Here is an 18270-nt window from a genome sequence, read left to right on the forward strand (position 1 = left end):
CAAATCACGAGGGGGACTAAAACTAAATAAACTTTATTTTAGAAAGGCGTAAATTTCACTCCATCCTCATATGCACCCTTCATCAGATCTCAAGTTTTAGGGATCAGAAGACAGTTTATAAAGGACTGGCATCAGGTAGGGTTAGTGCCCTTCTTTCTCATTAATTCTAATCTACAATATCAACAAAAAGGCACAATTATATAGCGTATACAGAGATAGAGGGATCTGGGATTCAGGTTCATTGATCCTCATAGGAAGTGGTAGAATACACTTGAATAGTGTATTCAATAGTATTCAAGAGGAAGCTAGAAAAGTCCGAGAGGGAGAAGGGATTAGAGGGTTACAGTGTTAGACTCAGATAAGGAATGATGGAAGGAGCCTGGGCTGGTTGTGTTGATTGGCCCATTTCTGTGCAATTCCGGATCGTGTGGTCCAATGAACAAATCACCTTCTTCTTATCTTCAGAATACAGACCAAAGATGAGCAAGTAAACAGGTCTCCCATAATGATGTTCATGAAGTATTGCTCTGGAATATTGTAATCCTAATAGGTTATTAGAATTACAATTGATCAGTAACCACTTCTGAATAGGGTGAAAAAAAATATGCATGTTGCCAGCTACGTTACTTCAAAACAAGTCATACTGCGAAAGCACCAGTCACATTATGGGAAATACTGACGCATCTCCGACCTACATTAGTAATTTTGCTGAAAACAGCTACAAAGTAGCATTGTTCTATTATCAGCTATAGCTCTAATTATCATAGGCTTGTGTCTGCCTGATCAATTATGTGTATTAACGCAGACGGCGGCATGGTAACACAGTGGTTAGCACTGCTGCTTCACAGCTCCAGGGTCCTGGGTTTGATTCCCGGCTCGGGTCACTGTCTGTGTGGAGTTTGCACATTCTCCCTGTGTCTGCGTGGGTTTCCTCCAGGTGCTCCGGTTTCCTCCCCACTGTCCAAAGATGTGCGGGTTAGGATGATTGGCCATGCTAAGAAATTGCCCCTTAGTATCCCTTAGTTGAGGGATTAGTGGGTATAATATGTAGGGATATGGGGGTAGGACCTTGGTGGGATTGTGTTCGGTGCAGACTCGATGGGCTGAAGGGCCTCTTTCTGCACTGTAGGGTTCTATGATCAGACTCAACAACCTATGCCAGATGACAGTTCACCTCATTTGAGTGAGTTCTGTTTTGATGCTTTGCCCGATCAGATGCGTTGGAGAATGCCTTGTTACAACCCTCGTGCTCGCAGACGTACGGCTTTTCTCCAGTGTGCGACCGCAGATGTGTTTTCAAGTTTTCCAGTCTGGAGTAGGCCTTTGCGCAGCCTTCAAACTGCAAAAGACAATTTTGTAGCAAATTACCTGCAATCATTTTGGCTCTTTTAAAGTAACATTCAGAAGAACATGCAAATGAAACCGTAAGTGACACCTTGCATCTGTAAACTCTGAACTGTTTTCCATTGACTATGTAAAAACGTATATTCATTTGAAAGACGAGTACAGCTGATGGATTTCAAATGAGGATTTGTTTGACATGATCTTGTCAGTGTCCTGAAAAGTTCTGCGTTCTTGCTTAAATTATACAAAGCCTGACTGCTGAGCTACTCGTTCCAATTTCCTGTACAGGATCCACACTTGGAGATAGGGTCACATTCTGGTAACTATTTCTACATTTCCTACCTCTGCTGAAATAGTTTTCCCATTGCCTCAAATCCCGGATCTCTGGACCTTATTTACACCCATTAAATTTATCGAATCACAGGAATACTTGAACTATCCGATTAAGCAGATTTCCAACCTGTTGGCCTCCTTCTGCACTGTAGGGATTCTATGATTCTATTTTATTCCATACCAGGTTATACGTCATTCTATCCAGGTACTCCACGCCTAATTACTTACTCTCCCCCACCCCAGTCGCAGCCTTCACAGTTTGAGTTAGGGCAGATGCTTTGACACTTCAGTACAATAAAGCTTCTGTTAATTAAGTATCCATTAGCACCAACTGGTGCAAGTTGGAGGATTTGAACGCAGTTAGCTTTGGACAGTGGCAGTTGTCCACTCATCATAAGGTTCGAGAGAGGGGTTTGGCTTGCAAATTTGCTGATCTGATATCCAGGAAGTAATGTTAAAAAAGAGTCCCCTATACACTGTCCTGTGAAAACGAAAGCTGCAATTCATCCTGTCATTAATTCTCCTAAGTGAATAAAGTCTGCACTAACAGCTTTGTTCAGTCAAATTTAGATTGTGTCAAAGTAAATCTGTCAGAGGCAGAGGAACCTATAACTCGGGGTATGTTATCGACTCCCCCTTCAATTACATTTTGGTTTAATGTTTTAAGTTTCCTTTCCGTTTTGTTTTTCTTACAGGCATTCCCTTTTTTTTGTGGAGGCTCTCCTTTTTTTTGATCCCTTAGTTTGTGTTAATTTAGTTCAATTAATTTACCCAAAAGAACATTGGGTCCTGTTTGTGTTCACCACAGGCTTGTGGTTTTACTTTATTTTGTACAATTAAAGCACTGTTCCTTTACTACTGACTCCTAGAGTTATTATACTGGCAGCAAGAGGAAAGTAACGTTTCAGTAACCCTGCTCGTCAGATCCTGGCAAGCCTGTATTGTGCAGTTTTAGCAATGCTACTGTTTGGGAAATTGGAGTCATAAAATGCGAGTGTTGAGGACTGGCCACAATATGTTGAGAGAACGAGTCACTTCTTTCTGGCTAATGAAATAGATGATAACCGACAAAGGGTAATCCTAATGAACGTGTATGGGGCTGCAACATTCAATATTATGAACTCTGAAGCAGAGACAAAAAAAATTGCATTTACATGACATCTTTCATGACCTCAGGTACTCCCAAAGCCATCAGAGTACTTTTACTGTGCTGTTGTAATTCAGGAAACCCAGCAGTCAATTGGCACATAAACAACAACGTGATAATAACCAGATAATTGCTTTTAGCAATGTCAATTGACAGTTAAATGTTAGCAGGAAACTGGAGAGAAAGTTCTTGTGCCTTTTCAAATATTGTCAAAGATTTTTATACTTGCACCTAAGAGGTAACAGGACCAGAAACATAGCGATCGCTGATGGTGTGGCTATCCCTCAGTACGGTACTGAAATCTTAGGTAAGGTTTTAGAACATAAGAACATAACATAAGAAACAGGAGCAGGAGTAGGCCATCTAGCCCTTCGAGCCTGCCCCGCCATTCAATAAGATCATGGCTGATCTGTCGTGGCTCAGTTCCACATTCCTGCCCTCTCCCCATAACCCTTAATCCCCTCGCTTATCAAAAACCCATCAACCCGCGTCTTAAAAATATTTAGCGAGGTAGCCTCCACCACTTCAACGGGCAGAGAATTCCAGAGATTCACCACCCTTTGAGTGAAGAAGTTCTTCCTCAACTCCGTTCTAAACCACCCCCCCTTTATCTTGAGGCTGTGCCCCCTAGTCCTACTGTCCTTTCTGAGCGGGAAGAGTCTCTCCACCTCTATCCTATCCATCCCATTCATCATCTTATACGTCTCAATGAGATCTCCCCTCATTCTTCTAAACTCTAACGAGTACAAGCCTAGTTTATTCAGCCTCTCCTCATAGCTCAACCCCCTCAACTCCGGCATCAGCCTAGTAAACCTCCTCTGCACTCCCTCCAAGGCCAAAATATCCTTGTGTAAGTACGGCACCCAAAACTGCACACAGTACTCCAGCTGCGGCCTCACCAATGCCCTATACAGCCGCAGCGAGACCTCCCTACTTTTATATTCAATCCCCCTCGCTATGAAGGCCAGCATCCCATTCGCCTTCCTGACCACCTGCTGCACCTGCAAGCTGGGTTTTTGCGACTCATGCACAAGGACCTTGAGGTCCCTCTGCACCATCGCCTGTGCTCAAGTTTCTGCTGTGAGATTTAAACCCTCAATATGTCGTGAAGGCCGCCTTGGAGAATGTTTACCCGAAGATCAGATGCCGAATGCCCATGACCACTGAAGTGTTCGCCAACAGGGAATCTAACCTATAAACACTTCAGCAGCCACGGGCATTTGGCCTCTGATCTTCGGGTACACATTCATGACACACAACAGTGCAGAGTCGCCGAGCAGAGACTGATAGCCAAGTTCCGCACACGAGGACGGCCTCAACCAGGATCTTGGGTTCATGTCACACTATCTGTAACCCCCATGACTTGCCTGGGCTTTCAAAATCTCACTTACTGTCCTGTCTGGAGACAATACACATCTCTTTAACCTATGCTTAATTCTATCTCCACTCTCATTGTCTGCACCTTTAAGACTTGATTAGCTGTAAAGACTCGCATTCTAATCAGTATTCTGTAAATTGAGTGTTTGTCTTTATATGCCCTGTTTGTGATCAGAACTCCCAACTCACCTGATGAAGGGGCAGAGCCCCGAAAGCTAGTGGTGTTTGCTACCAAATAAACCTGTTGGACTTTAACCTGGTGTTGTGAGACTCCTAACTGTGTTTACCCCAGTCCAACGCCGGCATCTCCACATCATGACTTCCCTTCGAGGATGGAATGATGGATTTCCTTAAACCGCTGCATTTTGTGTGGTGAAGGCATCCCCACGATATTGTGACACAGGGAGTTTCAGGAATTTGATCCAGCGATGATAAAAAAAAATGTCCAACTCGGGATGGTCAGATTTGAAAGGGAATTTGAATGTAGAACATAGAACAATTCCAGCGCAGTACAGGCCCTTCGGCCCTCGATGTTGCACTGACCAGTGGAACCAATCTAATGACCCTCTAACCTAAACTATTCCGATGTTATCCATATGTCTATCCAATGACCATTTGAACACCCTTAAAGTTGGCGAGTCCACAACTGCTGCAGGCAGGGCATTCCACGCCCTTACTACCCTCTGAGTAAAGATGTGATGGTGCTCTCACACACACCTGCAGCCCTTGTTCTCCTGGAGGTTACAAGTTTGGGAGGTGCCATCAAAGAAGCCTGAGCAATTGCTGCAGGTATCCTGCAGATAGTACCATCAGTCTATTTGTTAGACTGGGCTTTACCCAGTCTATATTGACATTAGTATGCAAGCAGTTACTCATTGTGCCTGGAATAAATTAAGGATAAAAATATCTATTTTGTTTAATTGGTACCAGGCAGTTATGAAATAAAAGCTCAAAGACGACAAGGGATAAAATTCATTTACATGAATATCTAAACCATTCCCTTTACACAACAGGACAGTAAGCTTTAGTGAGTAAACAGCAAGGTAATGAACACAAGGAGACTCACAGTGCACTTGTGTGGCTTCTCCCCAGTATGTCGCCTCATATGCACCACCAGCATGTACTGGGCTTTAAATGGCTTCTGTTCCCGAGAGCAGTCCTGCCATCGGCACACAAACTCTTTCTTCTCTCCGTGGATGTGATCGTTATTAATGTGCTGAATTGGGAAATAAAAAGACAGGTGTATCAATGCACCGTCCTCCACAAACAAAAGTTGATGAACAACATCTTACACACTGGGGCCTGGGAATTGTTGCACCCTCGAGGCCATTTGTGGATGTATGTAAACCAAGAATCGGAATAAACCATTTCAATTGGGTACAGGACCTCCATGTGGACGCACCAGTATTTTGTCCTGCCAAGATACCACACTGGAATCAAATTCTGTAAATAAACTCAAAGCATTTCGAACATCTGCAGCCACTCTTAATTCAAAGTTGCTTAATTAAAATGATTGAATAATTCACCATTATTTTAGCTTGGAGCTAAAACCTCAAAGGTTTATTCTGGTTGTCCACTGTAATTTCTGGTGTAATCCTGCAGAACTGGCACCAATGTGCTTGTGCTACGAGGAACGATGCCAATATTCCAACAAGGTTTTAGCCAGAGTTGGGGAAACCTGGTGGAATCTCTACCCCCACATTCTGTTGTAACTCTTTCTAGAATACAACCATCACCCTAAAGAAAGATATCCAAATTGCTAGAAATGTTTGACTGAAATTTTAAATATCCGTTTTATATCTGGTTTAGAACATAAGAACATAAGAAATAGGAGCAGGAGTAGGCCAACTAGCCCTTCGAGCCTGCCCCGCCATTCAATAAGATCATGGCTGATCTGTCGTGGCTCAGTTCCACATTCCTGCCCTCTCCCCATAACCCTTAATCCCCTCTCTTATCAAAAACCCATCAACCCGCGTCTTAAAAATATTTAGCAAGGTAGCCTCCACCACTTCAACAGGCAGAGAATTCCAGAGATTCACCACCCTTTGAGTGAAGAAGTTCCTCCTCAACTCCGTTCTAAACCGCCCCCCCTTTATCTTGAGGCTGTGCCCCCTAGTCCTACTATCTTTTCTGAGCAGGAAGAGTCTCTCCACCTCTATCCTACCCATCCCATTCATCATCTTATACGTCTCAATGAGATCTCCCCTCATTCTTCTAAACTCTAACGAGTACAAGCCTAATTTATTCAGCCTCTCCTCATAGCTCAACCCCCTCAACTCCGGCATCAGCCTAGTAAACCTCCTCTGCACTCCCTCCAAGGCCAAAATATCCTTGTGTAAGTACGGCGCCCAAAACTGCGCACAGTACTCCAGCTGCGGCCTCACCAATGCCCTATACAGCCGCAGCAAGACCTCCCTACTTTTATATTCAATCCCCCTCGCGATGAAGGCCAGCATCCCATTCGCCTTCCTGACCACCTGCTGCACCTGCAAGCTGGGTTTTTGCGACTCATGCACAAGGACCCCGAGGTCCCTCTGCACCGTCGCCTGCTGCAGTTTTTCTCCACGTAAGTAATAATCCTTCCTACCACTATTCCTACCAAAGTGGACAACCTCGCACTTGCCAACATTAAATTCCATTTGCCATTTCCTGGCCCATTCGCCCAGCCTATCTAGATCCTTCTGTAGACTCTCCACACCCTCCGCACAATTTGCCTTTCCACCAATTTTGGTGTCATCAGCAAATTTCGACACCCTACACTCGGTTCCCTCCTCCAGATCATCTATATAAATGGTAAATAGCTGAGGCCCCAGCACCGACCCCTGGGGCACTCCACTAGTCACCAACTGCCAATCCGAATAGCACCCATTCACCCCCACTCTCTGCCTCCTATTTGACAACTAATCCACTATGCACGCTAACACCCTACCCCCAACTCCATGCCCCTTTACCTTCTGCAATAACCTCTTATGAGGTACCTTGTCAAACGCCTTCTGAAAATCAAGAAAGACCACATCCACCGGCTCTCCTCTATCCACCACCCTAGACACATCCTCATAGAACTCCAGTAAATTTGTCAGACACGACTTCCCTTTAACGAAACCGTGCTGCGTCTGCTCTATCAAGCAATTCCCCTCAAGATGCCTCGCTATTTCCTCCTTGATGACGGATTCGAACATTTTACCTACAACAGACGTTAAACTAACAGGTCTATAATTCCCCGCCTTTTGCCTGGCACCCTTCTTAAACAACGGCGTAACGTTAGCCATTTTCCAATCTTCCGGCACTTCCCCGGAATCCAGCGACGTCTGGAAAATAACCACCAAGGCATCCACTATCACCTCCGCCATTTCTTTCAGGACCCTCGGATGCATTCCATCCGGTCCTGGGGACTTGTCCACAATCAGCCCCTCCAGTCTGTCGAGCACCGCCTCTCTAGTAACAGTAATGTCATCGAGACCCTGCAGTCCTACCACCTTTCCATCTCTAACATCATCTGTCAGGGGTTCTCGTTCATGCCATTAATGAGCAATCTATTTAAAAAAATAAAGACTTCTGCATCAATTGCCTGAGTAATATATTGTTGAACCAGAGATTGGAAAAACGTGGCAACACAGGCATAGACTAAACACCTTAGTTGGCATCACCAGAAATGATAGGAGTGCTTGCAGTACTACAACGTACCATAAGAGGGCTCATTTGTTTCACTTTTCCTTTTAAGTGAAAAGGAATAAGTAAATCTGAGCCTTTCTGAATGGACTTTCTGCAGCAGCACCTTTTAAAAACACCAAATCTTATTCACATTATTCCTGTCATGCATTTATCTTTTAACCAGAGGATGCCAAATAGGGGGTGACACATCAAGAACGTTGCCAATCAAAACACAAAACCACAAATTAAAGAGCACTGAGAATTTTTGGGAACAACACTACGTCCAACACCCCCAATGGTAAATTACTAGGATTATTTAAGAGATCGTTCCTTCACCATTTTCTTAGCCTATGTACTCACTGATAGTGAAGAAAGCTCAGCTGTGTTCAAGAATCTCATCTGAATGTTTTCCAGCTTCATCGGTTTAAATAAATGTACAAACTGAACTGAATCCCCTTCTCCAGTTTCCACTGCTGCAATTTTGATGAAATGGATACAGAGACAATATTTTGGGGAGGAGCATAACTGAGGCCTTCAGTGAGAGGTACTGTAAATTGCAGTATATAAGACAGCCCAGGCTGTAAGATCTCAGTCCCAAAAGTCATGTTTCTGAGTTACAGAACTTATAACCTACAATCTCATCACCCTCCTCCTCCTCCTTTTACAGCCACATCATGCTACACACACATTAGCAGACAGGTTCCAAGTTTCGCTCCACAAATGAATTTTGTACCTTATACCTTGGTGCGAGGGATCAAGCAAGTGGTAAAGACTGCAGTGTGAAGAAGCGTGGGAGTTCAAGAGATGCCCACTCAGAGCATATCTTGTGATGGAGGACAAAACTGGCTACCACACATACCTGGTGTATAAACTGACCCCCGTTTTCGGATGGATTTTTCAAAGGTCAACTTGTACATCAACATGTATAGTGGTCACCAAAAAACCAGACACAGAATTCGAGGAAACGTCTTTGCCAAAAAGTGGCAAAGGTGTGGAACTCACACCAAGAAGGAGTGGTTAAAGTTAATAGTGTAGATGTATTTAAAGGAAAGCCAGGCAAATATTTGAAGGAGAAGGGAATAGATGGTTACAATGCTAAAGTGGTGGACACAGATCAGCACTGACTTGGGCTGAATGGTCTGTTTCTCTCCCCACATCCCATGTAATTGTTTAGTTGTCAAAAACGAGTTTAACAATTAAACACAACACTGATAGATTAAAAATATTTTTACACCAGACTGGATAGTGACTTTTTATGAATTACTTTTTGCTTGACACAGAATAGAATATTAGAATCTTAGAACATTGGAGTCTATTAAACCTTAAATCATACAGTATTCAATATGTGAAAATACCAGATTTCCTCCATACATTACCCTTTCAAAAATTTAGATTTTATTGGTGGATTTGTCCAACTCCAAATACTTGTTGTTGCCCCATACTTCTTACTAGAAATTACACTGTTCTATCCTTTTTATGTCCAAAATGAATTATCTTTTATTTATCCACATTTGAAATCCATTAGACACAGTTTTGCTCATTCACCTAATCTATTGATATCAATATCTCTGTAAATATATGCTTTCAAGACGGCTTAAAATGTTACCTTTCTTTGGTGTCATCCGCAACTTTATTCCATCAACAAGTCATTAATAAATATGGTGAACAGTTGAGAACATAACACATAACTTAGTGGCAGAAGACAGAGAATAGGGATAATGTTCAAGTAATATACTTGACAGGGTGCAGCTAGTGGTGTCCAAAACTTTGCCTTCCAATTCATGAGCTCCAATTTTAGCTAACAATCTCATGAGGGACTTTATCAAATGCTGACTAGAAGTCCATATAAATAACACATGCATATTATCCTGTCTACTACTTTATACAAAAAAAAACTCAATCAGATTAACAAGGCAAGACTTTACAAACTGAAACTGATCAGCCATTACTGACTATTCTTATTTACAGAATCTAGAATTTTCTGATAACAAATGAAAGGCTAACTGGTCTATAATTATCTGGTTTCTCTCTCTCATATTCCTCAAATAGCGGTGTGGCCTGTGCAATTTTCTGATCTAAAGGAACAGTTCCTGAACATAAGAACATAAGAAATAGGAGCAGGAGTAGGCCATCTAGCCCTTCGAGCCTGCCCCGCCATTCAATAAGATCATGTCTGATCTGAAGTGGATCAGTTCCACTTTCCCGCCCTCTCCCCATAACCTTTAATCCCCTCGCTTATCAAAAACCCATCAACCCGCGTCTTAAATATATTTAGCGAGTTAGCATCCACCACATCAAAGGACCTTTGGAAAATTATAGTTAGGGCATGTGTAATGTTCCCATCTATTCGCTTCAAAAACCTGAGATAGAGATCATGTAGTCCCGGGGGTCTTCTCAGTCCTTTCTGCCATTATTTTCTTAATTACTATTCATCTGATCATCATAGATCATAGAACCCTACAGTGCAGAAAGAGGCCATTCGGCCCATTGAGTCTGCACCGACCACAATCCCACCCAGGCCCTATCCCCATATTCCTACACATTTACCTGCTAATCCCTCTAACCTACACATCCCAGGACACCAAGGGGCAATTTCTTAACATGGCCAATCAACCCAACCCGCACATCTTTGGACTGTGGGAGGAAACCGGAGTACCCGGAGGAAACCCCTGCAGACACGAGGAGAACGTGCAAACTCCACACAGTCAGTGATGCTAATTTTAGTGAGCCAAGAACATAAGAACTAGGAGCAGGAGTAGGCCATTCAGCCCCTCGAGCCTGCTCCGCCATTCAATGGCTGCTCCGATTACAGCCACAGCCTTTGGCTCCCTTGTTGATCAAATATTTGTCAAACTCAGCTTGTACAAATTCAATGACCCAGCCTACATTGCCATCTGGGAAAGAAAATTCCACAGAGGCGCGACCTCTCATCACCCATCCTGTCAACTCCACTCAAGACCTTGTTTAAGCAAGATCACCTCTCATTCTTTTAAATTCCAACGCGTATGGAACTAACCCGCTCAGTCTTTCTTCATAAGATGGCTCCATCATGATCTTGTTGTTTTGCCTACCAACAGATTTACCCAGTTTACTGTTGTTAGCCTGTCTCAAAATCCCAATGAACTCAGTCTTACCTAAACCTTACCTGCTTCCATGTTCCTGCTTTTCAAACACCACTCTGAACTTGATCACATTATGTTCATTATTAGTTATGTGATCACACAGCTTTAGGCTGTTAACTAAATCTGGCTCATTATTAATTATTACATTTGAAATGCTCCCTTACTGGTTCGGGAACATGTCGTTTTACAAAACTATCCTCGACACACTCAGGAAATTCATCATTTTCTCTGTTGGTCTGCACATTCCGACTTAAAAGCAAGTTAAAATCCTCAATCAAAACCATTCTGTCTTTGCTACATGCTTGCCTAATCTCTACATTTATACAATCTACCACATCACAGCCGCTGCCGGGGAACTATATACAGCTTCTACTACACTCTTAAATCATTTCTATTTCTTAATCCTACCCATAAAGCCTGCTTGCCTCTCATTACATCCTCTTTTACCATTAAAATTATTTCATTTCACAAAGGGTACTCCCTCCCCCTGTACCATTTCCCCAACCTCTCCTATAAAAATCTTATAACTTGGTATTGTTAAATCCCAAACCAGACATCTCATGGCCATGTATGGCTACAATATCACATCCTCCAAATTGAACTTGCATCTGCAATTCATTCAATTTGTTCCTTATATTCCATGCATTTATCTGAAAATGCTTATTATGGCCACCCTTCTACTCAGAAGTTTCTTATTTTTCTCTTCCAGTTTAATTATTCTACATCTTTTAAAATTCCCTTTACCTGCAGTGTTTACTGCACAATTTCTGACAATAATTTCATAATTACTCTACTCCTTTTCCTTGTGGTTGTTTTCAATTTATTATCTATGCCACCTTTTTCACCTGAGCCCTTGTCCAATTTACAAGTTTAAAGTCCTTGGGATAATCCCATTTATCCTTTACACTAAGACTCTGGTCCCAACCTGGTTCATCTGGAGCCTGCCCCAATGGCACATTCCCTTCCTGTCCCAATACAGGTGCCAGTATCCCACGAACTGGGAATCCACATTTCCAAAACACTTCTTCAGCCACATGTTCCTCTTTCCAATATGATAATTCTGGCATCAATCTGCATGAGATTTGGGTAATAATCCTTAAGGTTCTGCTCTTTAATTTAGCTCCCAGATATCAAGTCTACTATTAAACAACTAGCAGATGGAACAACATCTGGTGATCTGACAGGAGTCTTAAAAAATTTTTATTTATAGAGTATCTACACTGCAGAAACTTGCCAGATGAGAGAAGAGCAAAAAAAAAGCAAATACATATAATAGTTGTGAATTATATCCTCAGTACAAAATAAGATGTACCAACTATTGTATACCACATGCCGTGACACTAATAACATTGAAAACAGCTATCATATCATTACTATGTGTATCAGATACTATCAATGAAATGTGTCCCTAAGAACCCAATTTAATGGGCCATTTCCTCCAATCAGCTGTGATGCTCCTCCTATCATATTATGGGTGCACCTAAACCACATGGATTGCAGCAGTTCAAGAAACTGGCTGACCACCAGGTTCTAGAGGGAAGTTAGAGATTGGTAACAAATGCTGGGCTTACCAACAACGTCCACATCCCACATTCAAATTTTAAAAATCATTTTGCCTTGGCCTTTTTGTGCACTTTCAGCCAGGACTCCTGATCCTGGCTGGAATGACAAAAGCCTCAGTGCAGCAATTTAGCAGAAAACCTATGAAGAGGTGGAGTGCAGAGGACACGCCTCTGTTCACAGCATTCAATTAAATTTTTAAAAGATCACCATTCTTTCAGCGTGCTGAGGAAGTTAGTGAATGAGTGAGTAGGTCGCTGAGTGGATGGGTAGGTGAGAGAGTGACTGCATAGATGAGGGAGGGGTTGAGTGAGCGAGTGCGTAACTGAGTGAGCGCGTAACTGAGTGAGCGAGTGCATAATTGAGTAAGCAAGTAAGTGAGGGAAACAATATTCAGGGTGGCAGTAATTGCTAGCTTAGTGTGTGAATGAGTGGTGAATAGGTGTATAGTCTGGGCAATGGGGTGGTTGAGTTGAGGGTCAATAGTTGATAGGTAGTTGATAGGTAGATAGTGTGTGATTGGTTAGGGGGTGTTGGTGTGTGGAGGCAGGGGTATGTCTGGGAAGGGGTGGGTTGGGTTGCACAGTTAATCACTGAGTTACACCTGAGATGAAACAGTCCAACAATTCTAGGATAAGTATCTGGGTTAGTGGCAGGTATTTAGCCCAAGTGTTTGACCCAGAGCTGAGTGTAAGATTCATTCACCATGGGTGCTGGGCAGTGCAAATGAGGCCACTGGAAATTTAAACTTGCCAGGCAATTACAGTGCCAGTGTGACATCAGGACTTTCTGAGAGTTCTGATGCACTTGAGAAAGTTAAATTCCACACATCGCCACTACCAACACTGGAAAATCTGGCTCAATATGAAAGAGAATTTTTCTGCTGTAAGATTAGCAATATGTTAAACTTGAAATTTCAATTTAAAATCATAATCTCAACACTACTATTATAACCCATAACTGGCACAAATTTCACTACAGTAAGGAAGGTGTGAGATGATGATTATTGAAGCCACATTTTATAGCACAAAACCACATCAATGTTTTATTTTTCTATTCTTTTAACTTTGGACTGTATGTGTTGTTCGTCCATCGTCATTGATGAGGACCTCGATACCATTAGTCATTTTGAGGCTGGTTGTGGTGTGTCCAAAGGTGACTGATCAGGCCAATTTGGGCACGGAATGTCCTAGCACAGATTGGACAGACTTGTGTAGTTGTTGCGCAGGTGGCTCTGGACTTGCACAGCTCGCGCTTAAGTTGTGCTTCAGCAATACACCTTGTTTCGTAAGCTTGATGGCCTTTGTGAATGAGGCAGCGCCAGGTAGGGTGGTTTCCCAGGTGGTCGTGTCAATGTCAAGTGACTTCAGGGAGGCCTTGAGTGTGTCTTTGAAACGTTTCTTCTGCCCTCCATGCGAGCATCTTCCAGCAGAGAGTTCCCCAAAAAGGAGCTGCTTGGGTATGCGTTCATCTGGCATGTGAATACCGTGACCTGCCCACTGGGTCGGCACTCTCATCAGCAATGTGTGGACTGATGGTAGACTTGCTCTAGAGAGAACTCCAGTGTCTGGTACTTCGTCTTGCCATCTGATGCATGATATTCTGTGAAGACAAGTCATGTGGAAGTGACTGAGCTAACTTGCATGCCTTTGATACACAGTCCACCTTTCACAGGCATACAGGAGGGTAGTGAGTACCATGGTGCCGTAGACGTTCAGTTTTGTTGCTGGGTTGATTCCTCAACATTCCCATACAGTGGAGCACAGTCTACTGAAAGCAGAACTTGCCTTTACAATTCTGCAGTTAACTTCTGTATCAATAGTCACTGCTTGGGAGAGGGTGCTGCCAAGAGAAGTGAACTGGTCCACTGCCTGTAGTTTCTGCCCTTTGATTGTGATTATGGTTCTGTGTACGGTGCATGAGGAACAGGCTGGTGCATGACTTTTTAATGTTGATGGTGAGTCCAAAGTTGTCACGAGCCATGAAAAATTTGTCCAATTTGGACTATAACATATCATTTATACACCCAGTAAATTGTAACCTTTTATTTCATTGATTGAGAAGACAAAGTAAAGGTCTTAAAAGTTTATTTTATTAATGTCGCAACTGTGCTTACATTGACACAGCAAAGAAGTTACTGTGAAAATCCCCTAGCTGCCACACTCCGGCACTTACTTGGGTACATTGAGGGAGAATTTACCAAATGTACCTAACCAGCATGCCTTTTGGATTTTTGGAGGAAACCGGAGCACCCAGAGGAAAGCCACACAGAAATGGGGAAAACATGCAAACTCCACATAGTCATCCAAGCTGGGAATCGAACCCGGGTTCCTGGCTTTGTGAGGCAGCAGTGCAAACCACCGTGCCGGAAGAAACTAAATATAATGCTCATGTGACAATAAGAGCCAGATTATCCACAGGCTTCAAAAAGCATGAGTAAAGAATGCCTCATTGCAAACTAATGAAGCTTTTGATCTAACAGATTAGTTGATTCTCTGTCACTCATGCCTTTCCATTGCATTTATCCACCAAAACAACAGAATTACCATTCAAATATTTGTGCTACTTTGAATCCTTACACTTACTCAAAAATACAAGATTTGTTTGTTTTGTTTTTGCTGTGGAGGACAAGTTTTCAAATGTTGTGATTTGGAGTTTCAATGCAAATAGAATAGAGAAGTACTACACGTGTATGTTAACAGACCTACAAGTCTATACAGTATTATTTTACAGCAATATAAGACAGAACATGCTTATAATTGCTTATTCTAAGATGCACTGCAATAACTCTAGATTACTTTGACAACACCTCCCTCCCAAGTGAAGGAAAATTTAAGGAAATTTAAATTCCTTCAAGTTAAGGAAGGAAAATTTAAATTTTGTGGAAACAACGTTACCTCCATATGATACATCATCCTGACTTGGGTATGCATCATTTTTTCTTTAACTGCCACTGCAATGTCCTAGAATTTCTTTATCGAACGTCATCATGGAAGCATAATCAGCAAAAACGTTGCTGTGGTTCAAGTAAGAGTTCACCACCTCCTTGTAATAACAAATAGGAGGTGTGCAGCCTTTCCAAAGCTAGCCATGATAATGAATGGCAAGAAGTATTGGAGCCATTCTGTGGCACTGAGGGTAACGCTACACTGTCTTTTGTCAAACCAAGACCATTGGATGTAACGATACCCTGGCATTATTTGAAGAAGGGCAAAGTGTTCTCCTGGCCAACATTCCTCCCTTAATCAAAGAGGGGTCAAAACAAAAACAGAAAATACTGAAAAACCTCAGCAGGTCTGACAGCATCGGTGGGGAGAGTGTAAAGCCAATGTTTTGAGTCTAGATGACCCCTCATCAGAACTGAAAGATCAACAACAGCTTAACTGGTCATTTATCTCATCTGATTTACATGGGAGTTCCTGCGTTCAAATTGGCTGCCCTATTTGCCTACAATAAAGTGCTGGCACCTTTAATATAATATATTGATTATGAAGAGCTTTGAAACATCCTAATGGTATGATAAGTGCTATACAAATGTATGTATTCTACTTTGATTGTAGGCAAAACAATGGGATAACAATGTGAACATGTTTATGCAGGTCCCATACGAAGAAAGTTGAAGGAGAACTTCCAGCACTGAATAGGCTAATAAAATGTCAACCTTTGACAGCCAGTGAAACTGGACCTTCTAAGCACTGATACAAATCACAAAACATTACAATCTGTGTTCCCCACAGGCCATCCAAACACTCTTCCAAATGACACCAGGAATCAGAATTTGAATCTGAAACAAGAAGGATGACCTTCACATGGAGCACTTCCAACATAGCACGAACTTCTGGGAAATTCATGAACAGCTTTGAACTCCCATTAATTTAAATGAATGGTAAATCAGAGGATTTGGGCTTGCCGATTTCCGACGAGATTTTCCTGCAGGAGCTACTGCTCACCTATGACGGATAATTAAGGAATCAGTCCTACAACAACCATATAACAACCCCAAGCACAATACATCGAGGCTGTCCTATAATGGAAGGATCTACAACTTCACTGCAGAGGTTGATCTAAAAACGTTTAAATGAAGTGTTTGTCAGCTACAGCGAGAAGAGTATGCATTTGATGAAAACACTGATAATTTATGAGGAATAGATAAATATAGAAAAGTTTCTCAGAAGGTCTATGACAGAATAACTCACAAAAGCAAAATTACTTTATATAGTTATGCCAAAAATGGAAATGCAAAATATATATATGACTGCAATTAATACTAACTGCATGAAAGTTCAGCATGAAGCTAAAGGAAATGGAAAACGGGCATCATTACGAAGATGAGACCCCTACTCATTGGTATTAGATCATATCTCTACACTTGCAAATTGTTCTCTTGCCTGATTGTTCAGCTGTCATTTGACCCATGCCTACCTCCACCCCCCTCCTAATTACTTTTTATGTACCAAATGTATTGAATTCAGTTGCACAACTGTGCAGCCACTGTGCCTCCCCAGACTTTGGGGGACATGCTTTTAAAGTTTGCATAAGGTACAAAGCTTGGAAATGTATTAAATGGTGAAGAAGATTGTAGCAGACTACTGGAGGACACAGACTAATAAAGCAGGCAGATACGTGGCAAATTAAATTTACTGTACAGAAGTGCAAAGTGGTGTGTTTTTGGAGGCAGCATGAGGACAGATCAGAGGATTCACATACACAAATCCTTGAAGGTTGCAAGGCAAGTTAATGGGGCTGTTGGAAAGCGTGCAGGATTGTTTGCATTATATAATGTCACAAAGCAGAACAGAAAGGAAGTTATGATAAACTTCCATATATCATTGGGCCTCAGCTAAAACACTGGGTCCAATTCTGAGCACCACACTTAAGGAAAGGTAGAAGACCTCGAAGAATTGCTGAGACTTGTCAGAATATCAGGAACAAGGGACTTCAGATACGGGGAGAGATCTGTTGAGACGGTTTGTTCTCTTTAGAACAGAGAAACCTAAGGGGTTGTGTTTCAAATCATGAAGAATTCTGGCAGAAAAACTGAGAAGAAATTGCTTCCACTGGCAGAGGACCAATAAACAGAGGACACAGATTTAACACAGTTCCTGCTGCCTTGGAAAACCAGCCAACATAATCAATGACCCCTTGCACCCCAGACATACTCTCTTCCACCCTCTTCTGTCGAGAAAAAGATATAAAAGTCTGAGGTCATGTCAACCGACTCAAAAACAGCTTCTTCTCTGCCGCTATCAGACTTTTGAATGGACCTACCTTGCATTAAGTTGAGCTTTCTCTACATCCCAACTACAATTGTAATGCTACATTCTGCACCCTGTCTTTTCCTTCTCTATGCTTTGTCTGTATAGTACGCAAGAAACAATACTTTTCACTGTATACTAATACACGTGACAATAATAAATCAAAAATCGAAAGGACACGAGATGGAATGAGAAGTTTTTTTTTTAGACAATGTGTTATCATGATCTGGAATGCCTGAAAAACAGATGGATTCAGGTTCAACAGTAACTTTTAAATAGGAATTAGATAAATAACTGAAAAATGAAAAAAAACTTCATGGCTACAGGGAAAGAGCAGGGCAACATGACTTATCAGTTGGCTCTTTCGAAATGTCAGCACAGACATGGTATTAAAAAGCTTCCTTCTGTGCTGTGCGCTCTGTTGCTGTCAATCTTCTGTTGTGGCGGATGATTGGTGGAATCACCATGGAAGTTCCCAGTT

At 42.1% G+C, this 18270-nt stretch overlaps 1 protein-coding gene across 3 annotated transcripts in view; it reads right to left on the reverse strand.

The window, feature by feature from the left end:
- Window positions 1–18270, reverse strand: part of LOC145346438 (transcriptional activator GLI3-like) — a 350295-nt gene that overhangs the window by 11731 nt on the left and 320294 nt on the right. For all 3 annotated transcript variants that reach the window (XM_080193632.1, XM_080193634.1, XM_080193635.1), the window contains 2 exons: window positions 5268–5417; window positions 1175–1339 (listed from right to left, as the gene is read on the reverse strand). In XM_080193632.1, the coding sequence (XP_080049758.1) occupies window positions 1175–1339; window positions 5268–5417 (315 nt within the window). The remainder of the gene's footprint in view (window positions 1–1174; window positions 1340–5267; window positions 5418–18270) is intronic.

The sequence above is a fragment of the Carcharhinus amblyrhynchos genome, chromosome 8 (assembly GCF_965287045.1).
Source record: "Carcharhinus amblyrhynchos chromosome 8, sCarAmb.v2.hapA, whole genome shotgun sequence".
Lineage (NCBI taxonomy): Eukaryota > Metazoa > Chordata > Chondrichthyes > Carcharhiniformes > Carcharhinidae > Carcharhinus > Carcharhinus amblyrhynchos.